At 35.9% G+C, this 16,998-nt stretch overlaps 1 protein-coding gene across 1 annotated transcript in view; it reads right to left on the bottom strand.

Moving 5' to 3' along the window:
* LOC138325122 (structural maintenance of chromosomes protein 6-like) overlaps positions 1-16,998 on the bottom strand; it is a 30,783-nt gene that overhangs the window by 5,290 nt on the left and 8,495 nt on the right. The window contains 12 exon segments of the mRNA XM_069270566.1: positions 1,535-1,672; positions 2,637-2,807; positions 3,576-3,632; positions 5,332-5,601; positions 6,198-6,296; positions 9,627-9,710; positions 10,222-10,248; positions 10,949-11,124; positions 12,800-12,978; positions 15,273-15,437; positions 15,894-16,129; positions 16,686-16,766. Of these exon segments, the coding sequence (XP_069126667.1) occupies positions 1,535-1,672; positions 2,637-2,807; positions 3,576-3,632; positions 5,332-5,601; positions 6,198-6,296; positions 9,627-9,710; positions 10,222-10,248; positions 10,949-11,124; positions 12,800-12,978; positions 15,273-15,437; positions 15,894-16,129; positions 16,686-16,766 (1,683 nt within the window).

Raw genomic sequence — 16,998 nt, 5'->3', positions numbered from 1 at the left:
CCGACTTTTGACATCAAGGGCTAAATGGACCAGACGTGTTCCCCAGCTACCTAGTGATTATGTTGCATACAATATGCATTAAATGGTCAATTTACAGTCAAACCCACTCAATACGAACTTGGATAGTACAAAATCCCATTTTATACGAATGGAATAGAAATCCATTGCAAACTGTATTCAATATCCTTGTTTTTATTCACCGTTTATCACTTACGGTAATATGAAAACCCATGTAATACGTAACAATATTTGAGTCACTGGGCACTTTTTGTATTATGTTAAACCCACATAAATCGAAGAGACAAATTCATGTAAATTGTGATAATTGATCACTGCCATGTGTTGACAAATGTACTCAAATTATGCCTACATAGTGGATATCCACACACAAATTTTTTTGAACAATTTTCAATAAAACAATAATATACCCCTAACATACATCTCATATTGTTTCGTTTTCTGTATTTGTAGTACAATTGCTAACCCACTTAGTACAAAACCTAAATAATACGAAAGGATTCCAAGGGTTCCACGGAATTTGTAATAACCAGGTCCAGTTGTAAATCATGCAGAGACAGGACTAAATCGAAGTCAAGATGAACGATTATGATTTGGAATATTTTGATAAAAATCAAATAAATATTGAACAACACTAGGTAGGTCCCACTTAGTCAAACAAGCCGAAGTAAGCCGACATTGTAACGTCATTGCCAAGAACGTCATGTGACTACCTTAACTACGTAACGTCTGTCCAAACTCTTCCGAAAACAGGTCATGAACTTTCAGACTTCCGTTCGGCAATAATCGTAACTTCTATGGCGACCAGTTTAAAATGAAGGCATGTTTACATGTATCGACTTTCAACAACTGCTATACCAAAGTTATATAAAAAAAAAACAACATTATAAATATTCTTTAATATATCTTAATTTCAACTATATCTACAAATACTAACAATATCGGAGTCGAATTTAACTTGAATTATTGTTGATAGTTACGTATAGTGTGGCTTTAAGTTTGCACATTTGTTTCGAAAAATCGGAGCCAGGTCTCTAGGGCTTTTAGTTATTGACAAGAAGTTGTTTAATGACTTGATTGAAGGTCAAGGTCATTCATTTAAGAACCTCAGTAGCCCTTCATCCAAACATGCTACAGACTCAACAGATCTCTAGGACTCTAAGATATTGAACAATATTTTTTTTTTATCCCTGTGACCTTGAATGAAGGTCAATGTCAGCCATTTTAAACAATGACAGGATGTCATTAACAATAGTTTAACAATATTTTAACCTATTTGACCCTTAAGACATAGACACTGAATGAATGTCAAGGTCATTTATTTAAACAAACTTGGTTAAATGCTATGCATGCTATAGGCCCAACATCGAGTCTGTATGGGACTCATAGTTTTTGACAAAATCTGATGCCAGAGTGGCTTGACAAGCCTTGCTGTTCAAAGGGAGCTAACAATGTATATAATTTTCTCAGCAGAGGTATATGATAGCGCCATTACATGACATCCATAAATTTTTACCTCTATTTCCTTTTGCAACATCTCCACTTTTTTCTTTTGGTCTGCTATCTTACGCTCTTGTTCCTTAAGCTTCTGTTCATAATGCTTTTTGTGAGATTTCGCCTGCTCAATTTCATTTTGGGCATGTCCTAACTCATCCTGAAATGAAGACAACACATACCCATGACAACAGTGCTTCTGGTATATAATCACTGTAATTATTTAAGAATTCAATGAAAAGACAACATACTTTTCATCATAATCAGTATCATCTTAAATATCGCTGGGAAGAAGACCTACCGTATTCGCCTTAATTAGCCCCCCCCCCCCCCCCTTCTCCTTTTCTGGAGAAGTGTTGTATAAACGCCCCCTTTCCGTGGATTTAACAATATTTTACAACATGTGATGCCTCTAACATCAGCATTGTATACCATATTACATGAACTTGCGAGTCTTTTCCATGTGAATCACGATACAAAAATGTGTCTCAAAGGCTAATGTAAGAGAATAATGTACCAAAAATACAGAAATTTTGTAAATATGGCTGACTTTTTGTTAACAACTTACATTTTGGTTCATTAATAAGCCCCCCCCCCCTCCTTTGTTACACTTATTTAAGCAATCTGGGTGCTAATTATGGAAAATACGGTATCTAAACAATGCATATAATATTTCTCAATACAATTGTTTGAAATCGGATAGTTGCATTGCAGGCGACACAAAAATCAAAATTTTCTGCTCTGATTAAATCGTTTAAACTGCAATAGCTTTAAGGAAATAAATTAATAATTAATATTGCCTTGATAAATCATGCAAGCTACCAAAACTTTATGAAATCAGCTGATATTTTCGCATCTAATCATTCAAACTATCTTAACTTATGAAATTGTTTGATACAGTAAAACATTTTTTATAACGAACATACTTACAGCGAATTCATGGCTAAAACATGGAAATTTCATTCTGCATCCTGGTTCCTATATAATGTCTGTAATTAATAATGAATTATGCTTATAAGAAAGTGATTTTGTTGGTCCCCAGAGGTTCATTACAACCGTGTTTTACTGTATTGTCATGTCTAATTATTCAAACTACCAAACATTCTGAAATCAGTTGATATTACCTTGAGAGGGTCCGCCCCTTCAGCCATGAACCTCATCTTGCTTTCCACTTCTTTGTAATTTTTCTCCGCCAGCTCCAGTTCGCGTCTTGCCTGGTTATATTCTTCATTTTTCGCTGCTTGTTGCTCCTCATGTATTTGGACCTGGTCATTCATAGTCTGGACCTCTTCTTCCTAAATATCGTAAACAGCAAAAATTGCTTCAAGTGAATTTCACCATTGACATGAAAGCCTTTTCATATGAATTTCATATACCGTATTCGACCCAATAAATGCCCAGGGTGCTTAAAGAAATTAGCAACTCAGGGGGCGCTTAATAGAAAAAAAGGACTTGCCTTTCATAGAATTATTCTATAAAGTAAGTCATAAATCAATTTGCAAAAGAAATCAGTAAGAAAACTAACAAAGTTTTTATATTTTCAATCTGTATTATATTAAAAGTAAGTGAAATTGAAGCCTAAAAAGGGGGAATTGGCGCTTATAGGGATGGTGGCGTTTACTGGGTCGAATACGGTAAAACTTTTCACATAAAATTAATTTGTTTTCCTGGGTACATGACTTTTTTTTTGATAAAACATTGTCTATGTGAACATCTGTATGTCCTAAAGATAATTTAAGGGAATAGATTTTAGTGCTTGCTATTGAGCAGATTTGTGACTAATTTGAATCTGAAAATGAATTACATCAATCATAGTATATTTAACCTGGCATAACAAGCCATTGTCTAGTCACAATATCTATTGTTTCTGACATAATTGTATGGTCATTTTTTGCTTTTAAATTCATATCAATTAAAACATGTATAATTGAAAACCCCTTCTACACTAGTGAAATGTGCTGTACGGATAAAAGTTACACATAATGTATTTGCAAATTTATATCAATAACATATGTAAATAAAAAATGAATCTTAGAAATAATGTTCTAGGATTCTAAACCTACCAGAGTTTCAACGTCAACAGGCTCCGGATCCTCAATACTTTTCAGATCTTGAATTTCCTGCAAGATAAGAAACATTTTCTCCAAAATAAGCAAAATCTAGAAAGAGGAAGAAAATTCATCCAAGCTTTTTTTTAAATTCATAAGACAAAACACTGTAGGGTTTTAACCATTACCTAAGTTCAATTTGACAAAAATATTGCTAGTATGTGGTATAACTATCAAACTTCTATCCAAAATGGAATTAGTATTATTTTTCTATAACACTGACAAAGGAATTAGTATTATTTTTCTATAACACTGACAAAGACATCAGCCTCAACCAAATACTATCAACCAACTCTCTTTCCCGTGCGATTTACTTCCAAGAATTCTGCGATCTATGTAAAATCGCGAAAGTTAATCTCGGCAAAGAAGTATCCACATCCATTAAATTTTTAAATCCGCGAATTATCATCTTCTAGAACTTGTTTTGAAATGCAAATCGTGAAATTTAGTAGCCGAGAAGAACGTTGGTTTACAGTAACAAGTCTCTAAATAAACTAGGCTCTTCATTTTTATAATCACGAACTTTAAAAGTAATGCTACTCTCAAACAACTATATTTTATGGCAAAATAATTTCACACTTCCTTCCTTTATGAAGCAAAAATTTACGACAAATTTTAGGGCTGAAACGATTAGTAGAATAATCGGAGGCGATTAGATTAATGAAGCGAATTGCTGATAATCGATTAAAGATTTTATTAATCGTTAATCGTAACATGCATAGCCAGTGCATTGTAACACGTTGACAGATCATGGATTTCTGAGTAAGCCTTTCCGACTGGAGTTTCATCTCTTCATGTACATGTTTTGAACTCAACAAAGCATAAATGATGTGAGAAATACTTGTTAAATTACGTCTCTGTGGAAGTTAAAGTCATTAATCAATGAAAAAGTGGATGTCATGAGAAAGCTTGCAACACGCTGTTCGCCAATTTTCACTAGCGATCGACTCCATGTTGTTACGTCACGGAGGCCTAATCGCCACCGGGACGCTCGGGAGCGGAAGGAGCAGTAATCTTGAACATTTAAATTTTACTATTGCACGTGTTTATCATATAAAAAGAAGGTTTTTGTTCATATTCTAATTGAATATAAGAGTTGTTGATTTATTTTATTTTTTTTATCACGGAAATAAAAAAGTTCATTGACGAAAATTTGGTCATGTCGCTCCGTGGCGGCCAGATTTGGTTGATTAGTCGTACGTGTGAAGGTCACGTCAAAACAGCGGGTTAGCAGACTTGATTTAAACGATGTTACGGAAGAAAACACAGGAACGGAATTCAGAGCTTATTTGGGATAAAATACGTTTGTTTTGTCAATAAATCTTTTCTTATTTGTTGGTAGGCTTATATTATATAAGGCATGTCCTCTGTCATATCATACAGTAGGTGTTATTTTTAGTTGATAACAAAACATGGCGGACGTTTTCAGTAGTCAGTAGTGAAACAATATAGTTGCCTTCAATTCAAACGATTAATCGATTAGTAATCGATTACATGTGACCGAATAATCAAATACAAAAATTACTAATCGTTTCAGCACTAACGACAATACAATTTTGCGAAATCTTACTTATTCATAATTAACTAAAATTCAATTAAATTCGCATTCAAATTTGTAGATATCAACTTTCCTGCTCCATTCACAAATAAGCCTTCCTTATTTACCTTTACCTAACAAAAGGCTCGCGTGATTAGGACAAACAATACTTACATCAGTGAGTACCCTAATTTTGTGGCCGATCTTGGTCAGCTGAGTCTCTGTCTTGTTGTTTTCGGTTTTGTTGGAGCGTATTTCATCGTTTAATCGATCCCTCTGTCGTTCTATAGTTGCTCTCTCGTTGGCTAGAGATTGTAGCTCCTCATTGTAACGTGCTATTTCCTCTTCCACATTAGCGGTGAGATATTTGGCACGTCCTCCCTTGGATGAATAGTACCGGAGGGATGGGAAACAATACAGCTGATCTCCATCAGTAGTGAATGCCTGATAAAAGAAATCATTGGTGTTATGAACAAGAGATCCCAGAGGGATCTTGGCGTCTACCAAAGGATGATCTATGTCTGACAATGGAAACGGGGATCTTTCCTCTGCTTTCAAATTTTGACTACATCCTAATAATGCATTTTGAGACAGATTGCTTCAGTACTTTCGGAGAAACAGCGGAAAAAAACTTTAACAATCGACCTGTTGACTATCTTGTTCACCGATAGGTCCCAAAATGCATTATGCACAAAACTAGGGCCCTAGAGCTACCTACATATGAAATTTGAGACACTTCCCTTCAGTACTTTGTAAGAAATAGGAGTAACAAGAACTGTTAACAGATGGAAGGACGGACCACGGACTACGGACGAAAATCTTTAGCTGTTCCTGGATACCCATCTGATGATACCTGTCATACAGTATATACAATGCTATCCAAAAGAAAATACGCTATGAAAGGTAGCCCTAAATTGATGGAGTTGATCAATCAGAGGCAGCATAAGTATGCCGGAAAACCCCCGGACAAAAGCCCTCAGACAAAAGCCCCTCCATACTAATGGAAAATGTGGCTTTTGTCCTACACTCCATGTAGTTACCTCTCTACAATGTTTTGGTGGGCCTGGTCTTTTATCAGGATCCATAACATCACGAGCGATCCTATTGTCTTTGATCAGGAGAATGCATTCCACTCCTCTCTGTAACATAAATACAATGTACATTTGTAAATACTCCACTTGTCTCCGAAACATAACTACATTGTATAGACTCCAATGACACTAAAATATCAATACAATGTATACACACTCCACTTGTCTCCGAAACATAACTACATTGTATAGACTCCAATGACACTAAAATATCAATACAATGTATACACACCACTTGTCTCCAATTCATTAAATACTATTTGAGCTCAAATTACGAAGTTAAGAATTAAATTGGAAGGTTTATCTTTCACTGATGTTTTCATTTTGAATTTTTTTGAAGTACAGTATTAAGTTTGTAATCACACAAGAGTGCGTATTTGCATGCTGTCTTACGCAACACAGGATCTTATGATTTCGGTTTCCTGTTTTCTAATTCTACATACCATATTTTCCGGACAATAAGCCGCACCTGTGTATAAGCCGCAGAGGCCCTTTTTACGATTTTTTCAGGTTTTGTACACGTATAAGACGCACCGTTATATAAGCCACATCCAAAAGTTATGCCAATGCAACCACGTAACCATCTGTGTATACGATCGATCTCTAATGAAGAAGATATTCTACGGTAATGCTTATAGATCGATAAGAATCACAAAAAATCTTTCTATAAACTTGTACTGTAAATATATAACAAATAAAACTCACAATGATGTAAATATCTTTAGCAAAATGGACTTGGTCATGTTTCTGTTCATTGTTTACTCTGCTATTACGTAAGCCTACTTGTGTGTAAACAAACATGGTGGCCTCGCGAATTCACGCTTACTCTCTCCCATATTTCAGCATGCCGGTTAAAATACTTTCTTCAGTATGCATATGAGTTTATTTTATCTCTATTTTGATACATTTCACGTAATATTGATATCGATGAGTAAAGGATTACTGTATTATCAAGACTTGCATCATTAACCTAAAATTGACTTCGTTTGGAGTGTTCCCTGTCATTTTGCCATCCCATGATGCAATTCGCAGAAGCCTTATTTTTGTAAAATTCCGGTTAGATTTCGTGGTGTTTGCCGCTACAGATATCAATTAAATGATTTTAATATGACAGTGCGATGTTTACACTCGGTATAATGTTCTAAATTACATGTGATTTACTTGTATAAAATTGATCGCTGATTATTTCATTCAAATCACGGCGACAGGATTCCGGGAAATTCTCTGTTGACCAACATATGTGTAACACGTGTGCAAGTTTGAGTTCATGCTTACTCTCGCTCATATTTCAGTGCGCCGGTAAAATAATTTCTTCAGTATTGCATAGGAATGGATCATATTTCTTTTTTTGATATATTTTTTGTATCAAATATATCTCTGTGTAAAAAGTTACTGTATCATTTGACTTCGTTTAGAGTGTTCTTCCACTGTTTGTTAACTAGGTATCCCATGATGTAATTCACCGAAGCCTTATTTTTGTAAACTTCCGTATTATGACCTTGTGGTGTTTGCCGCTGCAGAGATCGATTAAATGATGTTTTATAGTCTGTTTGATGCTTAAACATCACTTACTGCCGTTCTATCATAAGATTGCACGATTGTGTTACAGTACTAGTGTATCGACTCACTGTAGTAGATTACATCGCTACATGTTACAGGTGAAGTGTCTATGTAACACGCATTGTGATTGGCTGGGTTGATCTAAAAATAGAAGAGAAAAATGTGTGTGCTCAATAAAGCTGGTTTTTTTTAGCCTGCCATGCTTGGTTTCATTTTCTTCTGATATTCGACGAATTTAACAACTTAACATATGATCGGTTGAGACTGCTTCTAATTTTGGCTGTGATCGATTGAACCGCTTCTAATTTAAGCACAATTTTAGCGAGAGGATTAAAATAGTAACGTAACGTTACAGATGTGCAAACACACATGTACCGGTAACTTATAATATGCACGCGTTTGCAGCTTGGCGATCGACGATTTTTAGTACTTCCACACTTTTTTTATTCAGTATAAAGTTAAAATTCAGAGTTAAATTAACATTTTAAATATACCTTACCCTAATTATGAAACTGAACAGTTATGTTTTAGCAGATACTTTCTTCTTGACCTTCATATTTATTCATTAACGGTACCAGTATTATTATGTTTAAATCAATATTATGTATTCTTCTACAGCTAGTATAACCTGATTGTGTGTTATTTCTTTCCATGTTTGATTTTTTTTTTCAATCATCTTATTTATAGACACAATCTATATATATTTACAGCAGCTATTTCAGGAAACTCTGTCAGTCAAGTTCGTCACATGTGCTAGGTGTACTACGGGAAAAAAAAACACCCAACAGTCATGTATATTGCAGCGCGAATTCTATATATCAGCGTTATTTTTTACGGCGTAATACTTCTATTTTACAAATATTAATTTTTCAGATGTTTATCTATTTGAACATTTGTAATTGTTTCGACGTACTTACAACGTCCCGATTGCACAAATAGGGGTCATTTTAAACTGGGGTGTTTTCCCGCGGATGTACAATTAGGTTGTGTAACGTTTATTTATATACACACTTCAGCCAATCACAATGCGTGTTACATAGACACTTCACCTGTACCATGTAGCGATGTAATCTACTACAGTGAGTCGATACACTAGTACTGTAACACAATCGTGCAATCTTATGATAGAACGGCAGTAATTATAACATCACTACAATGTTCTATATTACATGTAATTCACGCGTTTAAACTTGAATTGCTGATTATTTCATTGAAATTACAGCGACAGGATTCCGAGAAATGCACATGTTGACCGCGTGTAACACGTGTGCAAGTTAGCAGTCATTCAGAAGATCGTTTTCTTGCTGTCTGCGGACATTTCTTGCACACACATAATATTCAGATAATATATTTAGCTCATTGTTTGATATTTGATGATTTTTGATGTTTTAGTTATTATTTTCTTGGTAACAATCCTGCAGCAAATTGATAGCGAAATCAGTCCGCCATTGTGTTGGGACTGTAAACAACCATGCTTCAGTCGGCGGATTTTCCTTGAATTAAACAATTTTACGAATGAACATGCATCTGATACGTAATTATTTTCATCTTCAATATATTTTCATTGAATCTTTTATCTTTTAAACACTTTTACAATGATTTGCGAGTGAAACTTAGATTTCCACATGTGAATCACGACATAATAATGCAAAAATATCGTCAGATTTTAGTTTTCGTCCACAGATAAGTCGCACTGGTGTATAAGTCGTGGCTTATACTCCGGAAAATACAGTATATGGATGATTTACATAGATTAATGTTACCAAGACATCTGTATCACAAGGTCAGATAACTCTGTGATTTATACAGATACACTACCTGGTCAATGAGACAGTTGAAAGTGACAGGATCGTTCATTTCAAGGACATCAATGACTGCCTGGTACTTTGTTCCTGTTACTCGCTGTAATATAGAAACCATTTCTCATAACACTTCAGAGTTAGATATCTATAGGCTTACAAAAAATTGAGCATGGGATATCTACCTGTCCAATTTGTTACATATAGAAGGTAATTAATAATTGTTTCAATTAGATTTTTCAAAATAAGTCCAAGAATTTTCTAGCCTTGATATGGAAAAAAAAATTAAGTTCAAATTTGGTTTCATATTAAATATCATAAGAAATGTAAATAATTGATAATTCTGTTGTCAGATCTGACACATAAAATTTTTTTTGTTTCCTGATGTCATGTCAATTTTCCTGACATCAACTTTTTGTTTCTGCATGATATCACAATGGATTTGCTGCCTGGTACAGCCAATGAAAAACAATCCAGGTTATGTTGAATTTCAGAGATATAAACAAAAATATTTAGTCAATATCACAATGATATCAGACAGATTATGTGATGAAATTTCTGATATGATATATCTGAATGGTAGTATGGCTACACTGGTAAATTCTGTTACTTACCCCTCGACTGATGTCATGCATTTTATCCTGAAATGGAAACCAGCACAAGTAAGTATAACAAAGATTTTAACACTTTCATCTGTAATCATAGATCAATTAAGAAAAGTTTAATAATTTTATGTATGATAATGTAGTACAGAAACCTACTTTATCAATAATTTAATTTTTAAAAATCTGATGCGGCAAAAAAACGAACGAAAAAAAGTCCAGATTTGGAAAAGTTAAGTTAAAATAGTTAAAATTTTGATACATTGAAACTTGGTTATATCAAGAGTCCTTGGAGAATAAAAAAATCTCTTTTAAAATTATCATTTCAAATAAACAAGAAACATTACAATGAAAACCTGTGAACAGGGATTATTATTCATCAATTCATTTCAAATTATTAAAGCAGTATTTTAATAACATCAATAGTCGGTTATTTTGCAGGACAAAATCACCAAAATTTGATAACCTAGATGTTGAAAATGATTGAGTCATATACACCTTGAAAGTGAGATCAAAAATTGTTTAAATCGGTACAATTTAACTCTTTTTCTTTTAGTTAAAATTATGAACTTTTTGACCCGTGTTCATAACCTGCCAATTTCAAATTAGTGATGGCACGGGTGACACTAGTTAAAACTTTTGTTCAATCCAGGATAATCAGTTATATTTAACACAAAAACATTTAAAATGACGCTGACGCTGGCAACTAAAGTATAATAAACATGAAATTACGACGCACCTTAAAGGCAGATACAATAATGGATGGCCTTTGTCTCTCAGGACAAACATCATCGAAGATTTTCTCTAAAATAGCTTCATCATGGTGGTCATGACAACAGAAAGCATTCATCAGAAGTCCAAGGCACCGTTCTACAGCAAAAGCCCACTCCATGTTCTTTAACTTGAAACATGAGCCTAAAATTATAAAATAATTAGATTCTTGACACCTGTTTGTGAATTAATAGACAAAATAATAAATGTCAATAGTGAGAACATGTTGTGTGCATAAACCTAAGAGTGTTGAAGTGTCCAAATTTTACAAATTTAATTTCCACTTCCTTGAGTCATCAACTGGGTCTTGAATTACAATTGAACCCTGTTAACTCAAATCTGTACAACTTGAAGAATCCTGCCTAATTTTGTAAATCCTGGCCAAATTTTTCACTAATCACATTTTACCATGAACATTTAACTTTGAATTTACAGCAGTGCTACCCCAACTGAAAACGATGCATGTATATAAACCCCTACCGCTCTGCCGCTGACTTGTATCGCTGTATTAAAGGAGTGAAGCTAGTTATTTATAGACTCAAGTACTGTTGCCAATCCACAGGTAAATCGCGGACGCTCTGGCTACATTAGCTGTACCAAACACAATCGTACTTGTTACAAATACCGTAAAAACTTGTGTAACTTACACACCCACCTATGTACTTTGCACATTTATTTGTTCTTAGGGCTGAAAATGCTGAAAAAAAATCTATTATTTGTATATTTTGCGCATTCAAAATTTTTGGGGAAAATGATGTCGCGGGAACCACGAATTCTATGTTATAAAGGTGGTAATTTCATTGCAAAACATTCACAATAAATGTCTGACAACTTGCAATTGCACAAAGAAGTGTTATATTTAGAAGAAATAACATATTAAATATAATTGCATTGTATTTGTTTACTTTTATTGGCCACCGTAACTGAAACAGTGAAATATATCTTGCAGAAAATGTCAAAAACATTGACAGTCCGCTGTACTCCGTACACATGTCAATGTCTGGAGATATTACACATAAATAGTTATCAGAACTATTTAAAAATATTATAATCTAGTTACTTGAAACTGCCACAATAAGTTATTAGTGTGTTTGAGATCATTAACAAACTTTAAAGAGCAATCGGATAGCAGATACGTTGGGTTGCAATAATCACTTTGTGATTGAACTCGCTACATTTTGTAGGTAACCATATCCAAGCTGATGGCTAATTATATATAACAGTACGGCTAAAAATGCCACTAACCTTGCAGCTTGTTAGTTTTACTGTAATAATGTTACAAACCACTTATTGAAAATCCTAAATATAGGAAATCCCACATTTGTTTTGACTTTTTGCACACGATCTGTAGCCAGGACACATGGCAGTTCCCTACGTACGTAATGAGCATTACTAGATCTATAAGGAGTTTCATATGTTATTTTACTAGAAATATGAAGATTTGTTGAAATATCTGAAGTAAAGACATACTAGTCAAGTGAATGTTGATGCAATTTGAAGAATATTTGTTTTGTTCTTAAGTAGATACAGACGCATTGTTGATGAAATATAGATCGGTTAAGCTAACTAGCCATTCAGTTTTGTTAAGCTGGATGAGAGGCCAGAGCGTAGCATCCAGTACCAATTTACCTGTGGATTTGGCAACAGTACTGGAGTCTATAAATAACACTGCTACAGTACACTCATTCAATACATCGATACAAGTCAGCGGTAGAGCGGTAGGGGTTTATATACACACGTCCTTCTCAGTTGGGGTAGCACGGCTGTAAAAGGTTTGACAGTATTTAATTTACCATCTTTTCTGTCATGAGAGTTTTACCTATTGGCCCCACAGGTCGACGATGAAACTGATGACGCCGACATCTTTCCTCTATATGCTGTAGTAGTGTTGGCATGTAGGCCCCAAATCTGCGGATGTTGTCGTTCCTGGCAGCACGGAGATTCTGTAAATCTTTGTTCACCTGTCTCACACGTGTTTCAATATTCTGCTGCTCAGCACTGGGGAAAACAAACAATTAATAATGAAATACTAAATCACAAGTTTGGCCGTTGATTGGCCACGGTGGCTGAGTGGTAATAAGTTCTGACATATTACCGTAAGTTGTACACCTTTGGGTCATGAGTTTAAATCCTGATAGGGCAGACGCCAGGTACTGATCAGATCACTGGTTTTCTGCTAGCACTCCTTCTTATCTTCACCTCCTAAACCTGGCACGTCCTTGAATGTTTAACGGCTTTAAATCAATCAAATCAAACCGATAGCCCTGGATGATCAAACCTCACAATGCCAGATCACACTATCAATTACTTATATTTTTTTGTTAATGTTTTGTTTTAAGTACTATTGATAACCATGGTCTGGAGGAGTTCCTGAAGAAAAATCAGCAACCTATAACCAAACCTGGTAACTGCAACTGGCCTCAAACGTGTTTCGTCAAGAGGTTAAACAAGAGGCCCAGAGGGCCTGTATCGCTCACCTGGTTCTGTAATGCCAAGTAATGTTCTAAATGCAGGTTCATTGTACAATTCTTTTCTGAAGGAATTCGAATATTATTTACCTCTAATTATAATTCCCTATTTGGCCCCAACCCTCCTGCCTCCGGGGGGTCAGCCAAATTTATACAAGTTCTGTTCCTCTTCCCCCATGGATGTTTGTGGCCAAATTTGGTCACAATCCATGCAGAACTCTAGGACAAGTAGCGATTTATAGGATTTACCTCTATTTCCCCAATTGGGCCCCGCCCCTCCTGCCCCCGGGGGTTCAGAGCCAAAATTTAAACAAGTTCTGTTCCCCTTCCCCCAAGGATGTTTGTGGCCAAATTTGGTTACAATCCATGACGAACTCTAGGACAAGTAGCGATTTATAGGATTTACCTCTATTTCCTCCATTGGGCCCTATCCCTCCTGCTCCCGGGGGGTCAAAGCCAAAATTTATACAAGTTCTGTTCCCCTTCCCTCAAGGATGTTTGTGGCCAAATTTGGTTACAATTCATGCAGAACTCTAGGACAAGTAGCGTTTTATAGGATTTACCTTTATTTTCCCTATTGTGCCCCGCCCCTCCTGCCCCCGGGGGGTCAGAGCCAAAATTTATACAAGTTCTGTTCCCCTTCCCCCAAGGATGTTTGTGGCCAAATTTGGTTACAATCCATGCAGAACTCTATGACTAGTAGCGATTTAAAGGAAATGTTGACGGACGGACGGACGGACGACGGACGCCGCGCCATGACATAAGCTCACCGGCCCTTCGGGCCAGGTGAGCTAAAAAATCAGCAACCTATCACCAGTACCTGGTAACTGCAACTGGCCTCAAACGTGTTGTCAAGAGGTTAAACAAGAGGCCCAGAGGGCCTGTATCGCTCACCTGGTTCTGTAATGCCAAGTAATGTTCTAAATACAGGTTCAATGTACAATTTTTTTCTGGAAGAATTCGAATATTTACCTCTAATTCCCCTATTTGGCCCCACCCCTCCTGCCTCCGGGGGGTCAGCCAAATTTATACAAGTTCTGTTTCTCTTCCCCCATGGATGTTTGTGGCCAAATTTGGTCACAATCCATGCAGAACTCTAGGACAAGTAGCGATTTATAGGATTTACCTCTATTTCCCCAATTGGGCCCCGCCCCTCCTGCCCCCGGGGGGTCAGAGCCAAAATTTATACAAGTTCTGTTCCCCTTCCCCCAAGGATGTTTGTGGCCAAATTTGGTTACAATCCATGACGAACTCTAGGACAAGTAGCGATTTATAGGATTTACCTCTATTTCCTCCATTGGGCCCTGTCCCTCCTGCTCCCGGGGGGTCAAAGCCAAAATTTATACAAGTTCTATTCTCCTTCCCCCAAGGATGTTTGAGGCCAAATTTGGTTACAATCCATGCAGAACTCTATGACAAGTAGCGATTTAAAGAAAGGTTGACGGATGGACGCCGGACGCCGCGCCATGACATAAGCTCACCGGCCCTTCAAGCCAGGTGAGCTAAAATTGTGTTAGGAAAACTACATAAATCTTAGCCATGTACACACATTACAGCCACTTCTACATTGTCCTGAAAAAAAAATATGAAGGTAGTACTTCCTTTGTGTGTAATCACTTTGCTTGGCCAGAAAGATAGCTTGATGATAATTAGCTCAAGAACGCTGGTATAATTGTAGAACTTACTAAAGTGTAAATTTACTTTGTTTGATGGTACTAAGCCTGTGGATGTGATGGTAGTACTGATTTAAGATTAAATTCACTTTGCTTGGCCTGTGAGAAAACTTGACGGAACTGAACCTCTGGATGTTATGGTAGTACTTACTTGAGAGTGTAATCATTTTGCTTGGCCTGTGAGATAGCTTGACGGTACTGAGCCTGCTGATGTTCAGTCGTAGCTTGTTGAGCTTTAAGAGCATTCACCTCGTCTTCTTTTTGCTTTATGGTTGCCTCCCTCTCTTTCCTCTCAGACTCGTAATCTCGCTGAGCACTGTCCACACAAAAGTATTGAAGCAATAATAATCATAAGAGCCAAAGGCTTTTTTTAGCTGTAAAGACTTTTTTATTATGCAATATCTGTGACGAAGTATCGGCTATTGACCAATAAATATCTGAACTAAGAAACATTTGCTGGTTGTATTTTCCCATGTTATCACAGTATAGCTGTTTCAGAGAAACTAGATATGTCTGCAGAATCAAAATCAGAAATGCCCCAACCTCCATATGAAAATTAAAGAGGAACCTTTATAGGAAGGGATAGGACAATACTTCATGGCAGGGACTAACAAATACTTTCCTATGTTTATAGTATGTTGATATAAAGTCTGCAATTACAAAAACGTCTGAGGAACCTTCTGGTTTCAGAACTATTTATTAATTTGTGATCTTTAAATAGAATATCCCTCTCCATTATATCTACATATTGAAAGAGTTTAGTATTCCTTACCTTTTTTGAATTTCTTTGATCTTTTCTTGTAGGAGATGCCTGTCCCTTTGTACCTTTCGTAAGTAGCTCTCCACTTTACGGAGATCGTTCTGTGTATTCCTCGCTACCTTCTTTCTTTCTGTGAGCTGTGTCTTGGCATCGGCGAATTCTGGCTGGAGCTGTTGTACCTGATCACCCATCGTCTTTAGCTGTTCCTGGATATCCTTCTGTTTCTGTACACACGTGTCAACATTTGTCTGGAAAACACAGGCACAAGTGTGGAAATGTAGGTAACAAGGAGTTAACTCCCCTGGCAGAGTACTACAGCTTTGTTCCTAGCTATGAACAGTTAGTTATATGAGAGGCTTTAAACAAAATCAATAATCTGTCATGTCGAAATTCTTTTAAGTAAGTGGTATATAGTATTATTTAAAGAAGTTTAATTTAAGATAACGAAGCAAGGAGTATTATATTCTATTTATCACTTATCTAAATGTATACAGTAAAACAAATCACTTAATTGGGAAGGGGCCATTCTACCTTTTTGGGGGAAATAGATTGGTAAATTGGGAAGAAAATTTTTCCAGGAGTAAACTATATTTTTGGGAATTTGGCCCCCAATAGCCCATAGAAAAAAAAACCTGGATAGTGTGATACTTAGGCTTAATATTTTTGTTAAAACAAATATATGTGACAATTGATGTAAATATTGAAATTGCATCCTACTCATTACAATCCAAGAATTCCAAACATTAATTCCTCTATGTAGATTGTTTGTAAAATCTGTGATCAAATTTACAATGCCTGCATTACCTTGGCCTCTTCTACTTTCTTCTCAAATTTAGGCAGCCGGCTCTGTTCCTGCTGCAGCTCCTTCGTCAGAGGTTGGAGACCCTACAACCAATTCAAACATGACATTTAGTTAGAATTTGGTTTGGTTTATTTTTTCCACTCTCTGGGAATCAATATTTTTCCACAATTCTTGCACAAATAAATTCATATATTTTCATTCAATTTTAACTCCACGAAAATTAATCCCCCGAAATGTTTTGAAACGGAAATAGCGATATTTATTTGCCGCAAAAGAAAGTTGGTTTACACCTTAACTAATGGCATATTGTGATGC

Source organism: Argopecten irradians, chromosome 6, assembly GCF_041381155.1.
Source record: "Argopecten irradians isolate NY chromosome 6, Ai_NY, whole genome shotgun sequence".
Taxonomy (NCBI): Eukaryota; Metazoa; Mollusca; class Bivalvia; order Pectinida; family Pectinidae; genus Argopecten; species Argopecten irradians.
Note: the sequence above shows the minus strand (reverse complement) of the source record. Positions and strands in the feature narration are given on the sequence as shown.